This window comes from Carcharodon carcharias, chromosome 8 (genome assembly GCF_017639515.1).
Source record: "Carcharodon carcharias isolate sCarCar2 chromosome 8, sCarCar2.pri, whole genome shotgun sequence".
Taxonomy (NCBI): Eukaryota; Metazoa; Chordata; class Chondrichthyes; order Lamniformes; family Lamnidae; genus Carcharodon; species Carcharodon carcharias.
In genome coordinates this window covers 97,000,742-97,017,834 of record NC_054474.1, presented here as the reverse complement: position 1 = coordinate 97,017,834, position 17,093 = coordinate 97,000,742, and the positions used below count along the sequence as shown (strand labels likewise).

General features: G+C 43.5%; 1 protein-coding gene across 1 annotated transcript in view; it reads right to left on the bottom strand.

Annotated features, from left to right (window-relative positions):
- LOC121281473 (fibroblast growth factor 18-like) overlaps positions 1–17,093 on the bottom strand; it is a 197,846-nt gene that overhangs the window by 148,382 nt on the left and 32,371 nt on the right. Inside the window, exons 4-5 of the mRNA XM_041194418.1 lie at positions 5,033–5,069; positions 2,329–2,506 (exon numbers count right to left, since the gene is read on the bottom strand). Coding sequence (XP_041050352.1) covers positions 2,329–2,506; positions 5,033–5,069 — 215 coding nt within the window. The remainder of the gene's footprint in view (positions 1–2,328; positions 2,507–5,032; positions 5,070–17,093) is intronic.

Here is a 17,093-nt window from a genome sequence, read left to right as displayed (position 1 = left end):
GGTGGGGGGAGCAGTGATTAGAATTAAAAACTAGCATAGCAAGTTTGGTATAATCCATTCTATCCAATCAGAGAATGTGGATGCACGTACATGACCATTATCTTCTGTCCCCTATGTCAGGATGGACTACATTGAGGAATGATAAGATGGGTTATGATGTCTCCACTAAAATGTAGTGTGTACATCAGCTATACTGGGCTCAGTGAACTACCCCAGTGCCCTAGAGTTGGATTGAGGGATAGAAAGTCCAGCAGGACCTGGAAAGGTGGGGTGGAGAAATAGTACAGTAGAAACCCAAACAAGAGGTCAACACCTTTAGAGGAAGAGACAGGTAAAAGCTGGACAAAGAAAAGAGGGACAGAATAAAATCAAGACAAAACTTAAACAACAGAATGCTGCTTAAAGCAAAAGTAATGCAACACAAGATGGCATTCTTGCAGTCACAGCGTATCTTGGCTCCTGCATCAATATCTAGTCATGAGAGTTTCACTGGGGCCCCAGCCTCCTTGGAGGTCATGCAAAAAAAAATCAATACCCATTCTGTGCTGCTGACAATCAAGTCCTTTCAAACAAAGGCAGGCAATTTATTAGATGTTTCAAACACGGACTACGAGGACCTGGGAACATCCTGAATTTAGGATAAGCATCAGAAATAAAATTGTATGTAGGTGGAAAAAAATCCTGTTTCACATATTGTTCTTGTCTGTAACGCTTTGGTTGCATGAACAATAAAAAGTCCTATGCCTCCCATTCAAACTCATGGATCAATCTAATTGATCGGATTTATACTTAAAGGTCAATTACTCAAGCAACAAGGAACAAGGAGACTCAGAATGTTACTGCTTTGTAATTCTCTCCTTTTAGTCTATCAAATTAACAGCCCATCGTGAAAGAACGTGTCTAAATGTTCATCCACCCCACTGATGAGTGAGCTTCTCATTGAGATTTTATTCTCTTCTTTCTCTGCTGACTTGTGTTGAGGTGTTACTGGCATGTACACTGCAACCCCCTCTCCGAGTGGCACTTTCCATGCATGAGCCCAAACAATGAATGTAGGCTGGATATTCAGCACAGAGACACATCAGTGTATACCACATACTGAGATCTGCAGTCCAGGAAAGGAGTAGATTTGATCCCAGGTCTCTCTGCTTAGGCATGTGCCCTCTGCTGGAGAACAGCAACACAGGTACCACTATTGGATGCAGTGCCCCAGAGCTATAAAAAGAACTTAGCAAAGGTTCCTTTTCTTGCTCTTATTCGAATGACCTCTGCTGGATTGTGATTGGAGTGCATGTTGGCTCAATGAAGGCTATAGGAAACCAAGGGAACTCTTCCCCAACTATTTCAAGATTAACTTGAATGAGGAATAGACAAACAAAATGCTTCCGTTTAAAATCTCTCAAGCCTCATTCCCCGCCATCCCAAATTTCCCAAATTCATATGTTAACTCCAGTCAAGTTTACCCCAGGTACTGGTGCTCTCTGAGTCTAAAAACTGTAGATTCAAGTCCTCCACTAAGAGCTTGGTACTGAAATTCCACTGTGTATTGAGGCAGTGCTCAACATTGGGAGCTATCTTTTTGTATGAGATATTAAACCATTTGCCTGTTCAGGTGAACTTTAAGATCCTAAAATGCTATTTGAAGAGTGGAAAAGGCCAGTGTCCTGGCCAACATTTACAGAATGTAATGGAAAGCAGACTAATTCGACATTTATCCCACTTACTGCTTGTGGAAATTTGCTCTGTGCCAACTGGCTGCCATGCTTGTCTACACAGAAATAGTATTAGCAATTTAATTGGCTTTGAAACACCATCAAGCTATTCTGGGGTCATAAAAATTGCTATGAAAATGAAGCTCCCTCATTGCTCTTTAAAAGCAGCTCATGTATGTAACACATTAACAAACATAATGCATCGTCTTGTTAAGTTGGGCCCACCAACTGTCCCACCTTCACCAAAGGCCCAAATGAGATCCATCCTACCATTTTCCAAACCAATCTCTCATCAGAACTGTAAACTGGGAGGATAAATGCTGGGAATCACTTGGCTTCCCTCTCAAGATATGGTGAGACAATGTAAGAAAAACGCTCTGAAATCTGACAGCTGAGCATGAAGAATAACAGAAGGAGAAAAGTCAAAGATTATTTTAATGTCACTTGATCATGCCTGCAGGTGGCATTACAGACATAGCTTGCCAGCCGTGTTTATGTATTTTTATCTGTGATGCCAGGAGATGCCTCAGGTACACAGCTGGCACCTGAGAATCTCACACCTGCCATTTATGCAGCTTCAGCCAGCCCTGAGCTGCTTCTATCAGCTAGTTCTTACCATACTTGTTCCCATCTTCGCCTTTGGCACTGATCCTCCTCCCCAGAACTTGCAGGTGTTTGCCACTGGTACGGCTGTACAACTGGTACAGGCGCACATACTTGCGGCTTGTGTCATCCCTCAGCCTGGTGTGATTCTCCACATGAGGCCTGAAATCCGTGTTCTCCTCTATTGAGGCCTGCGATCAGCATGAGAAAATGAGAGAGAGAGAGAAGGAAGGTGAAAGTCAAAGGCAAAACAAAGGGAATGCTGTTCATTCTACCCTCTAACTTGTGGTCATTAAAACTATGCCTACTTACACAAAGTATCATTCATCAATCAGCCCCTTATGCATTGACCTACCTTGACTACCATCTAAGCATTGCCTCAATTTTAAAATTCTCATCCTTGTTTCCAAATATCTTCATGGTCTCGCCCCTCTCTATCTCTGTAATTTCCATCAGCCCCATAACCCTCTGATATATCTGCACTCATCAAATTCTGGTCTCTTGAACATCTCTCATTTTAATTGCTCCACAATTGTTGGCGCTAAACTGTGGAATTCCCTCCCTAATCCTCTCTACCTCTTTTTTCCTTTAAGATTATCCTTACAACCTACTTCTTTGACCAAACTATTGACCATGTACCCTAATATTGCTTTATGTGGTTTGGTGTCAAATTTTGCTTTGTAATGTTCCTGTGCAACATCTTGGGACATTTTATTACATTAGAGGCACTAAACATAGGTGCAAGTTGTATGCGACTTCCCTTTTTTGCTGTGGCTCAGTTGGTCGCACTTTTACTCAAATTTGGAAGGTTGTGGGTTCAAGGCCCACTCCAGAAAACATTTCAGTGTAGTACTGTAGTGGTGCTGCACTGTCAAAGATGAAATCTTTTGAATGGGATGCTAAACTAAGACTCCATCTGCTTTCTTAGGTGGATATAAAAAAATCCACAGAACTATTTGAAGAACAGGGGATTTCTCCTGATGTCCTGGCCATTTTTCATTGCTTAATCACATCACTAAAACACATTGCCTGGTCATTATCACATCTCTATTTCATGATTTCAGAATGTCCCTAAACACTTTACAGCTAATGAAGTAATTTTGGATGTGTAATCACTTGTACTGTAGGAAACACAGCAATCAATGTTTGCAAGGTCCTGCAAACAGCAATGTGACAATGATCAGATAACCTGAGTTTTTTAATGTTGTTGGATGAGGGATAAATGTTGGCCAGCATATCACAGTGAAAGTACCCTGGTCTTTTCAAGGTGCAGCTAGGAACTTTTACTTCACCAATGAGCGCAGACTGAATTTGGTTTAATATCTCATCTGAAAGACAGCACCTCCTACAATACAGGACTTATCTCAGTGCTGCACTGGAATGTCTGCATGAATTATGCACTATGTACTACAAGTCTATGGAGTGCAACATAACCCACAGCCTTTCCACTCGGAGGGTAGAATGCTACCAACTGAGCCATAAGCAAATGAGATTCTAATCTATGTTGAGGGCTAGCACGGGAGAAGCACCTTTTGATGTTTGGCACTTTGAAAATGGTAAGACTTGTAATTGCTATCAATGTCCTGTTAGTAAGTACTATTCATTTATCTGCTCAATGCTAAATAAAATTATCTACTGGATTTTAGTGTTGAGCCTCAATCTGATAGAGTGTATATTCTTCTGGCTATCAACATTGAATTTGGCCTGTGGTTTGTGGGTTCAAACTCCATTCCAGGAACTGCAACACAAAGCCTTGCCTAATACTTTGGTGCAGTCCTGAGGAAATGATAAACTGACTATTTTGGATGAGAGTTTAAACTGATACCTACACTCAGGTATATGTAAAAAAAATCCATATGACACTATTAAAAGAGTAAAGAAGTTCAGTTCTGGCCAATATTTATCCCTCAACCAACATCACCAAAACCGGATCATCTGGTCATTTATGTCATTGTTTCCTGTGGTGAATGCAAGTTTTTATCTTTTTAAGGGAGCCTTACCGTTGCAAAAATGTCTTCAGCTTCCGGTAAGCAAATTGGGCCCATTTATTTCCACAGGGGCAGGTGCATAGTTGGCTCGGCTTCTCCCGGATTTTTGCAGTCAGTCTGCATTGATTTTCAAAGCCTTGCCTTTTATTTTAATTTAGCATTTTTTCCAATGTTATCTTAAGTAGATCTCTCAGTAGCAGAACGGACCCGGGCTTTGCTCTGCTCCCCACCCCCACCCACTTTTTAAAGAGGAATTAGGAGCGACTCTCCCAGGGTATGGCGGAGCAAAGCTTTTCTGACCTATAAACTATCCCGAGCTAAAAAGCAAACGTCCACATCTGGAAATATTCGAGTTATATATATTCTCTGTCAGATTGTTTGTTTTTGTGTTGTGGGTCGCACTAGTTTCACAACATCCGATACAAATTATTGCACATTATTTAAAAATGAGCAGATCAAGTACCAAATCAGCAAGTGAAATTGCCCTTTAAAAAACTGCATTAGTATAATGAAAAGAAATAAGATGTATACCTTAAAATCGTTTTAATTACATTAAGTGCGACCCAACTGCAGAATCGTATTGGACTTTTTAAATGAAGATTCTCAGATCAGAACTATATTCTGGGGGAGAAATTGAGTCGCTATTTTAAATATTCTCTAGCCCTGTCAAACATCAATTCTTATGTAAAATCAAGAAATACTAAGTAGCTTAATAAGTATCGTGCTTACCTCGATTCCAAAGCATAGTAGCAACACGTGTAAACATCTGAATGGGAGAAAATACAAAAAATAAGTGTTTCACGCTGCCAGACACTCATTCCCTGCAAATTAAATTTAATTCCATCTTTTTTCTAAAGAGATTCGCCTTGTTCAATAAAACAGCATTAGAAGTACCAATACAATCATAAATTAAAACAGTAACTCGGTCAGAAAGTTGCAAGATGCTTACAGGCAAATGAACGTTGAACAGGCCGGGTTCATAGCTGTGGATGTTCAAAAGGTATAAATAAGAAAATCTGATAACGATTGCAAGAGAAGAAAAAGTGGGGGCAGAAATAAATTAAAAGCGGTTAATCCGTTGACTGCTGTTCGGTGCCACCTCAAGGATTGGAGTGTGGGGAAGTCAGTCTCCCTTCTGGGACTTGGTGCTGATGCGGAGAAGCAGGAGGTGTGTGAGGGAGTCTCAAGCTCTTCACAGCGGCATCAACCAACCTTGTCTGCAGCGCCAAGAGGTGGAAGGTAGTCGGTTTCTGAAGCTCATTTAACCAGCAGCCTCCCTCGATCAATTCCACACAAGGACCCACCCTTCAAAAAAACAGCGGCTGCCCTGCAGAATACATCTCTTGCACTTGAAATAATCCCTGGATAAAAGGTGCAAGCCAGGCGAATATTTGCTCTGACGATCTTTTATTTCCCTCCCTATAGGGCTAACGTTTATCCTCTGATCCGAGCTTCGAGCCTTTCTCTCTCTCTCTCCGGTCTCTCTACCTTCTGATTAATTCACCATGTGTCCTTCTGGGACGGAGAGAAGGCACACACACACACACACACACACAGAGCAAGGTAGAGAAGGAGGTGTGACAGGCTTCCCACCACGCCAGTCCCGATCGTGCCAATTCCACATCCGAGGAGAACTGCATGGGGTTGGACAGCCCGATGTCACTGGATCTGTGCGACCCTTGCCTTCTCTGCCCTGCCCTACCAGATCAACCCCATCTCCCTCTCAACATTACCCCCTACAGCATCGACCAGGCTTCCGCAATCTCAGGGCAGCAGCGACTTAACAGCAGAGAGAGAGAGAAGCACACACGGACAAAATTATAGATCTATATCCTTATAAAAATACATGAACGATCTCCCTGAAGGAGTAACGCGAAGTATTAAAATATTCATTCCAAGAATGAGACAGAGCCTTGTAGCTGCTCGCTTTAATTTTGCCCTCAAGAGCTGACACTGGCCTCCCATGCCCCTCTCCTTAGCATGACATCAATGAGAACCCGTCACATCTCATTCCACCTTTCCTTTCTCTTTTTGTAACTACCGATTTTTTAAATAGGAACTATGCTTGTTTTCCTTCTCTAAAATTTCCACCTTGGGGCTTTAAGTATTTGAATTACTTTGTCGAGCAACACAGTTTATAAATAAAGTATGGAGAGAGAAAGTGACAGAGAGTCAAGGCAGTGAGTTAGAGCCAGATAGAGAGAGACATACACACAAACACAAAATTAGTAAATAGAACAAGGAGGAGAAACAGGAAGAGGGAAAGACAGATATACAGAATACTAAAGGAAGCAGGGAGGAAAAACAGACAGGCACAATGCTGAATCATGCAGGGAACAGAGAGGCAGGCAGGGACAGACACAGAGAGAGAACAGGGAGGAGAAAAGGGGAAAGATGCAGACAGATAGACTGAGACAGTACTAAATATACAGGGAGCAGCAACAGACAGACAGGGAGTGAAAAGCAGAGTAATAAATAAAGTGGGGGGGGGGATAGAGAGAGAGCATGGGACAACAGAGCAAAAAATAAAGCAGGGAGAAGAGAGAGACAGGCAGGAAGAAAGACAAAAAGACAGAAAGAGGCAAACAGGTAAACAAAGGGAAACTTAACAGTACTGTGGGAACTGCAAAGATGTTGGGGTCAGAGGATATCAGACACTCTGGATTGTGAACTGGAGACTGAAAATGTTAGAAACGTAGTGGATACATATACATTCTTGCAAGGAAATTGCAACCTTCATCTTCCCCATGCACCTGATGTCTTCAGCTCAGTGTCCCAGACCCTTATAATAAAGTAAAAATTAGTTTAAACCACTTAACGTATGTAAAAGATTAATTTTTGGAGATGAAATAAATAAACAATTTTCAGAAGTGGGAGAACTGTAAGCACTATACTATATTGGAAGTCTAATTTCATAATTCATTCCTTAAACATACCAGGAATGTTTAAGTTTGAGGCCTATATTTAAGGATAGAGTTTCCACTCATTTATGCCAGTAATATCGGTGCAATTCAGTTGGAATTGACCAAACCAGTGTAGAAGATTGGGGAATTTTAAACATTAGTGAGTTATGCCCAAAGCCATTTCCGCTTGTGTTTTTTGTAATCTTTTATGCTAGTTGAACTTTCAATTCACGTGAATCAAGCCCTACCACAAAACTGGACACAACCTGAAGTCAGAATTGCAACTGGACTCATCTTCTGGGGCACACAGCACTAATAGGCATGTTCTACGAGCACATCAAAAGTTCTTATTTAACTAAGAAACTAACCAATGCACACAATTGAAATTATTAAATGGTTCACTGAAGTTTTAAAATCATTTTCAGTGGCTTAAAAAGCGGGTTACCCACAGTTAGGGGATTGGACAATTTTAATAAAAATGCATATTTTTGCGATAAACCCATTTTCATCTGTATCACTAAAACTACATCAGGTTACCATTCTCAAATACATTATATAATACTTTTTCATGAAAAGAAATAGAAATGCTTACATTCTATTACAATGGCCAATTGTGCTGGTCATGGAAGATTTGGTGTTTGCAAATAAATGTTAGCAGAAAGGTGAGCCGTTACCTAACCAGCATAACTTCAAACACATTTTGTGCACAATTTCCCAACTATGCCCAAAGCAGAAATTCAACATTTAAAGTTCCATTATTCCTTACTCTGTTACTTGGGGCTATAGGAACACAGGAAGAGGAGTAGGCCATTAGCCCCATGAGCCTATGCCGACATTCAATGAGATTGTGACTGATTTGTGTCCTGACTTCATCCATCTGCCTTGGAGCATTGTTTAAAATGCTTTGCAAGATAAAGATGGTTTATTTTATTATTTTACTCATTATATCTAATCTCCACTTGAAATCTGTTCCGAATTGCAATTATTACTCCTCTCATACCTGGACTGTCCTGTTCCATCCAAGTTATGAATGGGTCCTTTATCCCAGGATAATAAGCCTAAGCTTCAGAAACAAATTCACCTTCAAGCATTTGGAGAAAGCACATTTATCTTGAGGCAAACTAACACTGCTGAAAAGGAAAACAGATCAAAGATTGGGAAATGTTGTTGAATTCAAGTCTTCATATCATAGGAATAATTCCAGATCTAAAGTGTTCTGGGGAAAATAAGCTTACACAAGCTGGTTCAATAATTGGAATAATTCAAGTTTTACAAATGAAATGAGTGCCAGACCAGCACTTTTTTTAGGTGTGTCCAAGTGTGTGCCTTTGTGAGTTGTGTTTTTGTGCCTGTTAATGTCTTTAAGTATGTTTATGTGTGTGTGTGTGTGTGTGTGTATTAGCTGCTACAAGCAGTTTTCCTAATGGAAAGATGTGAGACATTGGTCCTGAATATAAGGTCCTTTAACAATGACAAAATGCACCTCTCAGTATCAGGCTCATCCCTGGAGATGTTTGTTTGTTTGTGCAATCAGAATCAAGCTCCTGTTTTGACAGCTCTGGGGGAGGGGGTCTTTCACACATTGCCTTATTAGGTGATTTCTCTCACCAATCTTTATCAAGGATTCTGCCATTATTGGGTAGTTCGGCTCATTCAAGATTTTCCAGTTTGTCTTGGCTTAGTGGTAGCTTTCTTGCCTCTGAGATAATCATGGGTTTAATTCCAACTCCCAGCTGATACTCAAAAAGAATACTGAGGGCCTACAGCATTGTTGCAGGTGCCAACTTCCAGAGTGCATGTTAAAACAAGGTCTTATCTGTCCCCTCAGGTGCAAGTAAAAGCTCCTGCAGCACTATTTGAATAAGAGCAGGGGGATCTTTCCAGTGATAAAAACAAAATACAAGAAACTGCGGATGCTGGAAATACAAAACAAAAACAGAATTACCTGGAAAAACTCAGCAGGTCTGGCAGCATCGGCGGAGAAGAAAAGAGTTGACGTTTCGAGTCCTCATGACCCTTCCACAGAACTAGGCGAATCCCAGGAAGGGGTGAAATATTGCTGGTTTAAGGTGGTGGGGGGGTGGCGTTGGGTGGGGGGAGAGAAGTGGAGGGGGATGGTGTGGTTGTAGGCAAAAGCAGTGATAGAAGCAGATCATCAAAAGATGTCACAGACAGCAGAACAAAAGAACACATAGGTGTCGAAGTTGGTGATATTATCTAAACGAATGTGCTAATTAACAATGGATGGTAGGGCACGCAAGGTATAGCTCTAGTGGGGGTGGAGAGAGCATAAAAGATTTAAAAATATTTTAAAATAATGGAAATAGGTGGGAAAAAGAAAAATGTATATAATTTATTGGAAAAAACAAAAGGAAGGGGGAAGAAACAGAAAGGGGGTGGGGATGGAAGGGGGAGGTCAAGACCTAAAGTTGTTGAATTCAATATTCAGTCCGGAAGGCTGTAAAGTGCCTATTCGGAAGATGAGGTGATGTTCCTCCAGTTTGCGTTGGGCTTCACTGGAACAATGCAGCAAGCCAAGGACAGATATGTGGGCAAGAGAGCAGGGTGGAGTGTTGAAATGGCAAGCGACAGGGAGGTTTGGGTCATTCTTGCGGACAGACCGCAGGTGTTCTGCAAAGCGGTCACCCAGCTTACGTTTGGTCTCTCCAATGTAGAGGAGACCACATTGGGAGCAACGAATGCAGTAGACTAAGTTGGGGGAAATGCAAGTGAAATGTTGCTTCACTTGAAAGGAGTGTTTGGGCCCTTGGACGGTGAGGAGAGTGGAAGTGAAGGGGCAGGTGTTACATCTTTTGCGTGGGCGTGGGGTGGTGCCATAGGTGGGGGTTGGGGAGTAGGGTGTGATGGAGGAGTGGACCAGGGTGTCCCGGAGGGAACGATCCCTACGGAATGCTGACAGTGGGGGTGAAGGGAAGATGTGTTTGGTAGTGGCATCATGCTGGAGTTGGTGGAAATGGCAGAGGATGATCCTTTGAATGCGGAGGCTGGTGGGGTGATAAGTGAGGGGGACCCTATCATGTTTCTGGGAGGGAGGAGAAGGCGTGAGGGCAGATGAGCAGGAGATGGGCCAGACACAGTTGAGGGCCCTGTCAACGACCGTGGGTGGAAAACCTCGGTTAAGGAAGAAGGAGGACATGTCAGAGGAACTGTTTTTGAAGGTAGCATCATCGGAACAGATGCGACGGAGGCAAAGGAACTGAGAGAATGGGATGGAGTCCTTACAGGAAGCGGGATGTGAGGAGCTGTAGTCAAGGTAGCAGTGGGAGTCGGTATGCTTGTAATGGATATTGGTGGACAGTCTATCACCAGAGATTTATTAATTTTGCTTCCAATCTCCACCCCTCCATCATTTTCACGTGGTCCATCTCTGACACTTCCCTTCCTTGACCTCGCTGTCTCAATCTCTGGTGATAGACTGTCCACCAATATCCATTACAAGCCTACCGACTCCCACAGCTACCTTGACTACAGCTCCTCACACCCCGCTCCCTGTAAGGACTCCATCCCATTCTCTCAGTTCCTTCGCCTCCGTCGCATCTGTTCTGATGATGCTACCTTCAAAAACAGTTCCTCTGACATGTCCTCCTTCTTCCTTAACCGAGGTTTTCCACCCACGGTCGTTGACAGGGCCCTCAACCGTGTCCAGCCCATCTCCTGCGCATCCACCCTCACGCCTTCTCCTCCCTCCCAGAAACATGATAGGGTCCCCCTTGTCCTCACTTATCACCCCACCAGCCTCCGCATTCAAAGGGTCATCCTGCGCCATTTCCGCCAACTCCAGCATGATGCCACTACCAAACACATCTTCCCTTCACCCCCACTGTCAGCATTCTGTAGGGATCGTTTCCTCCGGGACACCCTGGTCCACTCCTCCATCACACCCTACTCCCCAACCCCCACCTATGGCACCACCCCATGCCCACACAAAAGATGTAACACCTGCCCCTTCACTTCCACTCTCCTCACCGTCCAAGGGCCCAAACACTCCTTTCAAGTGAAGCAACATTTCACTTGCATTTCCCCCAACTTAGTCTACTGCATTCGTTGCTCCCAATGCGGTCTCCTCTACACTGGAGAGACCAAACGTAAACTGGGCGACCGCTTTGCAGAACACCTGCGGTCTGTCCGCAAGAATGACCCAAACCTCCCTGTCGCTTGCCATTTCAACACTCCACCCTGCTCTCTTGCCCACATATCTGTCCTTGGCTTGCTGCGTTGTTCCAGTGAAGCCCAACGCAAACTGGAGGAACAACACCTCATCTTCCGATTAGGCACTTTACAGCCTTCCGGACTGAATATTGAATTCAACAACTTTAGGTCTTGACCTCCCCCTTCCATCCCCACCCCCTTCTGTTTCTTCCCCCTTCCTTTTGTTTTTTTCCAATAAATTATATAGATTTTTCTTTTTCCCACCTATTTCCATTATTTTAAAATATTTTTAAATCTTTTATGCTCTCCCCACCCCCACTAGAGCTATACCTTGAGTGCCCTACCATCCATTCTTAATTAGCACATTCGTTTAGATAATATCACCAACTTCGACACCTATGTGTTCTTTTGTTCTGCTGTCTGTGACATCTTTTGATGATCTGCTTCTATCACTGCTTTTGCCTACAACCACACCATCCCCCTCCACTTCTCTCCCCCCACCCAATCCCACCCCCCCACCACCTTAAACCAGCTTATATTTCACCCCTTCCTGGGATTCGCCTAGTTCTGTGGAAGGGTCATGAGGACTCGAAACGTCAACTCTTTTCTTCTCCACCGATGCTGCCAGACCTGCTGAGTTTTTCCAGGTAATTCTGTTTTTGTTTTGGATCTTTCCAGTGCCCAGGCTAATATTGAACCCTCAGTTAACGTCACTTAAACGGATTTAATTATTATCTCACTACAGTTTTTGGTGCCTTGCTTTGCACAAATTGCTGCTTTTCCTACATTACAACAATGACTATATGCTGAAAGTACTTCATTGGCTGTAAAGCACTTTGAGACATCTTGAGGTCATCAAAGGTACTATATAAATGCAAGTTTTTCTTCAGCTAGCCCACTATATAACTTAGCTATGTTCAGTAATGCAACAGCCACCTGCAGAGAGCATCAACATCAACACTGACAAAAAAAGATTTGAGCTTTAAAAACCTGATGGAATTATTATTGAATATTGAATCTATGCTTGATGGAGTGGTCAATCCAGTGAAGTAAAGAGGCAGATCACCAGCAGCTAACATGGGAATGGTAGGATGAATTTCATTTTCCAAACCAAAAACATTACCCATGATTTGAACTCAGCGTATTATATAAAAGTTTGATGTTTAGGCCATTTTAACCTAAGGTGCAGATTCTTTTGCCTTCTTCACCTGTACTTCCAGGTGAGGTGCCAGGGATCTGTTTGGACCTGATCTCAATCTTTCTTCTTGTTCATTCCATTTTAATTCACTGTGCAGTGGAGACGCTTCAAAAGTAGTTCTGCTGCCACCTGCTGGTCACTTTACAGAATCGTAGTGAACCCCAGGCCTGTCAACAGAGCGCAATTGCCTCAAATTAGGCCTCTCATTTGAAAATACAAATGTTTGTATACATAAGTATCAATTAATCATTAAATCTGGAAGAATCCTGTACGTGAGAGTCACAATAAGCAAGTTTCCTGTATAATTTTCAGCTTTAGCTCTCTTGTCTCTGAACCAGGTGTTTGAGAGATTTTTATTCATCCATATGATGTGGGCATCTCTGGCAAGGCCATCGTTTATTGTCCATCTCTAATTGTCCATGAATGTGGTGGTGGGCTGACTTCTTCAACCGCTACAATCCGTTTTGTTTAGGTACAGTGACAGTGTTGGTAGTTAAGCAGTTCCAGGATTTTCACCCAACGATGATGAAGGAATGGCAATATATTTCCATATTAGGTTGGTATGTATGCTATCTGCTCCCTTGCCCTTCTAGGTGGTAGAGGTCTCAAGTTTGTGAGGTGCTGTCGAAGAAGCCTTGGCAAGTTGGTGCAGTGTATCTTGTAGATGGTGCACACTGCTGCCACTGTGGAGTCACAAGAACACAAGAAATAGGGGCAGGAGTAGATCACATGGCCCATACAGCCAGCTCCACCATTCATTACAATCATGGCTGGTCTTGAGTTTGAACTCCACTTCCCCGCCCACTCCCCTTGACTGCCTTAGAGACATCTGTCTATCCCAACCTTAAATGTATTCAACATGCAGCATCCATAACCCTCTGCAGTAGAGAATTACAAAGATTCACAACTCTTTGAGTGAAGTTATTTCGCTTCACCTTGGTCCTAAATGATCGGCTCCTTATCCTGAGATTATGGCCCCATGTCTTAGACTCCCCAATCAGTGGAAACAAACTCTCAGTGCCCTACCCTATCAAGCTCCTTCAGAATCTTGTATGTTTCAATGAGATTGCCTCTCATTCTTCTAAACTTCAGAGGAAATAGGACCAATTTACTCAGCATCTCATCATAGGACAATCTCATCATCCCAGGGACCAATTTAGTGAACCTTCATTGTATCGCCTCCAATGCAAGTATATCCTTTCTTAAATGTGGAGACTAAAACTGTAAATAATTCTTCAGATGTGGTCTCACCAAAATCCTATACATTTGTTGCAGGACTTCTTTATTCCTGTTCTCAATTCCCTTGTAATAAAGGTCAACATGCCATTTGCCCTCCTAATTGCTTGTTGTTCTTGCACGCTAACTTTCTGCATTCCGTGTACATGCACAACCAAGTTTCTTTGTATATCAACACTTACTAGTTTCTCACATTTTGAAAAATATTCTGCTTTTCTATTCTTATGACCAAAGTGAATAACCTCACACTTCCTCTCATTATTCTCCATCTGACATCTTATTGCCCACTCACTTAACCTGTCTATTATCTCTTTACAAAAATAACAGCAAAATACTGCGGTTGCTGGAAATCTGAAACAAAAACAGAAAATGCTGGAAAAACTCAGCAGGTCTAGCAGCATCTGTGGAGAAACAGTTAACGTTTTAAGTCCGTATGACCCTTCTTCAGAGCTGAAGAGAAGTGGAAATGTGATGAAATTTATCAACTTATACAGTCCAGAAGGCTGTAAAGTGCCTAATCGGAAGCTGAGATGCTGTTCCTCCAGTTTGCATTGGGCTTCACTGGAACATTGCGGCAGGCCAAGGACGGACATAAAAACAAAAAACTGCGGATGCTGGAAATCCAGAACAAAAACAGAATTACCTGGAAAAACTCAGCAGGTCTGGCAGCATCGGCGGAGAAGAAAAGAGTTGACGTTTCGAGTCCTCACGACCCTTCGACAGAACTAGGTGAATCCCAGGAAGGGGTGAACTATTAGCTGGTTTAAGGTGGTGGTGGTGGTGGTGGTGGTGGTGGTGGGGGGTGGGGGGGGGTGGGGAGAAGTGGAGGGGGGTGGTGTGGTTGTAGGCAAAAGCAGTGATAGAAGCAGACCATCAAAAGATGTCACAGCAGAACAAAAGAACACATAGGTGTCGAAGTTGGTGATATTATCTAAACGAATGTGCTAATTAAGGACGGACATGTGGGCATGAAAGCAGGATGGTGTGTCGAAATGGCAAGCAACAGGAATCTCTGGGTCATGCTTGCAGATAGACCAAAAGTGTTCCGCAAAGTGTCACCCGGTCTGCGGTTGGTCTCCCCAATGTAGAGGAGACCACACTGGGAGCAGTGCATGCAGTAGACCAAATTGAAGGAGGTGCAAGTGAAGCACTGCTTCACCTGAAAGGAGTGTTTGGGCCCTTGGACTGTGAAGAGGGAGGAGGTAAAGAGGCAGGTGTTGCACCCTCTGGGATTGCATGGGAATGTGCTGTGAGAAGGGGATGAGGTGTTGAGGGTAATGGAGGAGTTGTCCAGGGTGTCCCAGAGGGAATGGTCCCTACAGAATGCTCTCCTTAAACTTGTCTCATTTCCTCCAAATAAAAGGTGTGGCTATGAGTACTCGCATGAGCCCCAGTTATGCATTTCTCTTTTTGGGGTATATGAAACATTCCTTGTTCCAGTCCTACTCAGGTCCCATCCCACAACTCTTTCTTCGGTACATTGATGACTGTTTCAGTGCCGTTTCATGCTCTCATCTGGACCTGGAAAAATTTATCAATTTTGTTTCCAATTTCCACCCCTCTATCATATTCACACGGTCCATCTCTGACACTTCCTTTGCCTTTCTTGACCTCTCTGTCTTCGTTTCTGGTGATAGACTGTCCATATTCATTACAAGCCCACCAACTCCCACAGCTACCTCGACTATAGCTCCTCACACCCTGCTTCCTATAAGGACTCCATCCCATTCTCTCAGTTCCTTTCTCTCCGTTGCATCTGTTCCGATGATGCCACTTTCCAAAACGGTGCTTCTGACGTGTCTTCTTTCTTCCTTAACCGAGGTTTCCCTCCACGGTGGTTGACAGGGCCCTCAACCATGTCTGACCCATCTCCCTCGCCTCTGCCCTCACACATTCCCCTCCCTCCCAGAACAATGATAGGGTCCCCCTTGTTCTCATTTTTCATCCACCAGCCTCCACAATCAAAAGATCATCCTCCACCATTTCCGCCAACTGCAGCATGATGCCACCACTAAACCCCTCCTCCCCTTTGTCAGCATTCCGTAGGGACCGTTCCCTCCGGCACACCTGATCCACTCCTCTATCACCCCCAAAACCTCATCCCCTTCCCTCAGCACCTTCCCATGCAATTGCAGGAGGTGCAACACCTGCCCCTTTACCTCCTCACTGTCCAAAGGCCCAAACACTCCTTTCAGGTGAAGCAGCACTTCACTTGCACTGCCTTCAATTTGGTCTACCGCATTCGCTGGTCCCAATGCAGTCTCCTCTACATTGGACAGACCAAACGCAGACTGGGTGACTGCTTTGCGGAAAACTTCCCTTCTGTCCGCAAGTATGACCCAGACCTCACAGTCGCTTGCCGTTTCGACACACCATCCTACTCTCATGCCCACATATCTGCCCTTGGCCTGCTGCAATGTTCCAGTGAAGCCCAAAGCAAACTGGAAGAACAGCACCTCATTTTCCAATTAGGCACTTTACAACCTTCTGAGCTTAACATTGAGTTCAGCAACATCAGACCATGAGCTCTCTCCTCCATCCTTACCTCCCTTTTTTAATCCTCTTTTTTCTACATTCATTTTTATTCTTTATCCACTTATTTTTATTCATATATCCAAGGTTTTACCCCCCTTTTATCACCACTTCCATCCCATTTTCTATCCTTTTTATTCCTGGCATCAAACCACGCCCCCACCCACCCCACCCCCCCCACCCCCCCCACCCCCACACAACCCCCACACAACCCCATCCCCTACAGGGCCACCTGTTACTTGCTCCATGTTGTCCCTTCACACAATGCTACCCTTGTTCTGCTATTATCATACTCTGCTTCCTTAACTTTATGCCACTATCAGCACCTTTTTTTAGCACTAACCACTACCATTAACACTCACTTTGTCCTTCAGATCATGACATTTTTGTCAACCCCTTCTTTGTCCCCACCTATTGCTGGCCTTCCACCCAGCTCCACCTGCCCCACCCCCCTTAAACAATATAAATTTCATCACATTTCCACTTCCCTTCAGCTCTGAAGAAGGGTCATACAGACTCGAAAAGTTAACTCTGTTTCTCTCTCCATAGATGCTGCTAGACCTACTGAGCATTTTCTGTTTTTGTTTCTATCTCTTTGCAGCCTTTCCCTGTCCTACTGTCAACTTACCTTTACATTTAGCTTTGTATCATCTACAAACTTGGATACATTACTCTCTATTACTCTTTATCTAAGTCATTAATATAGATTGTTAATAGCTGAAGCCCCAGCACTGATCCTTGTACCGCTCCA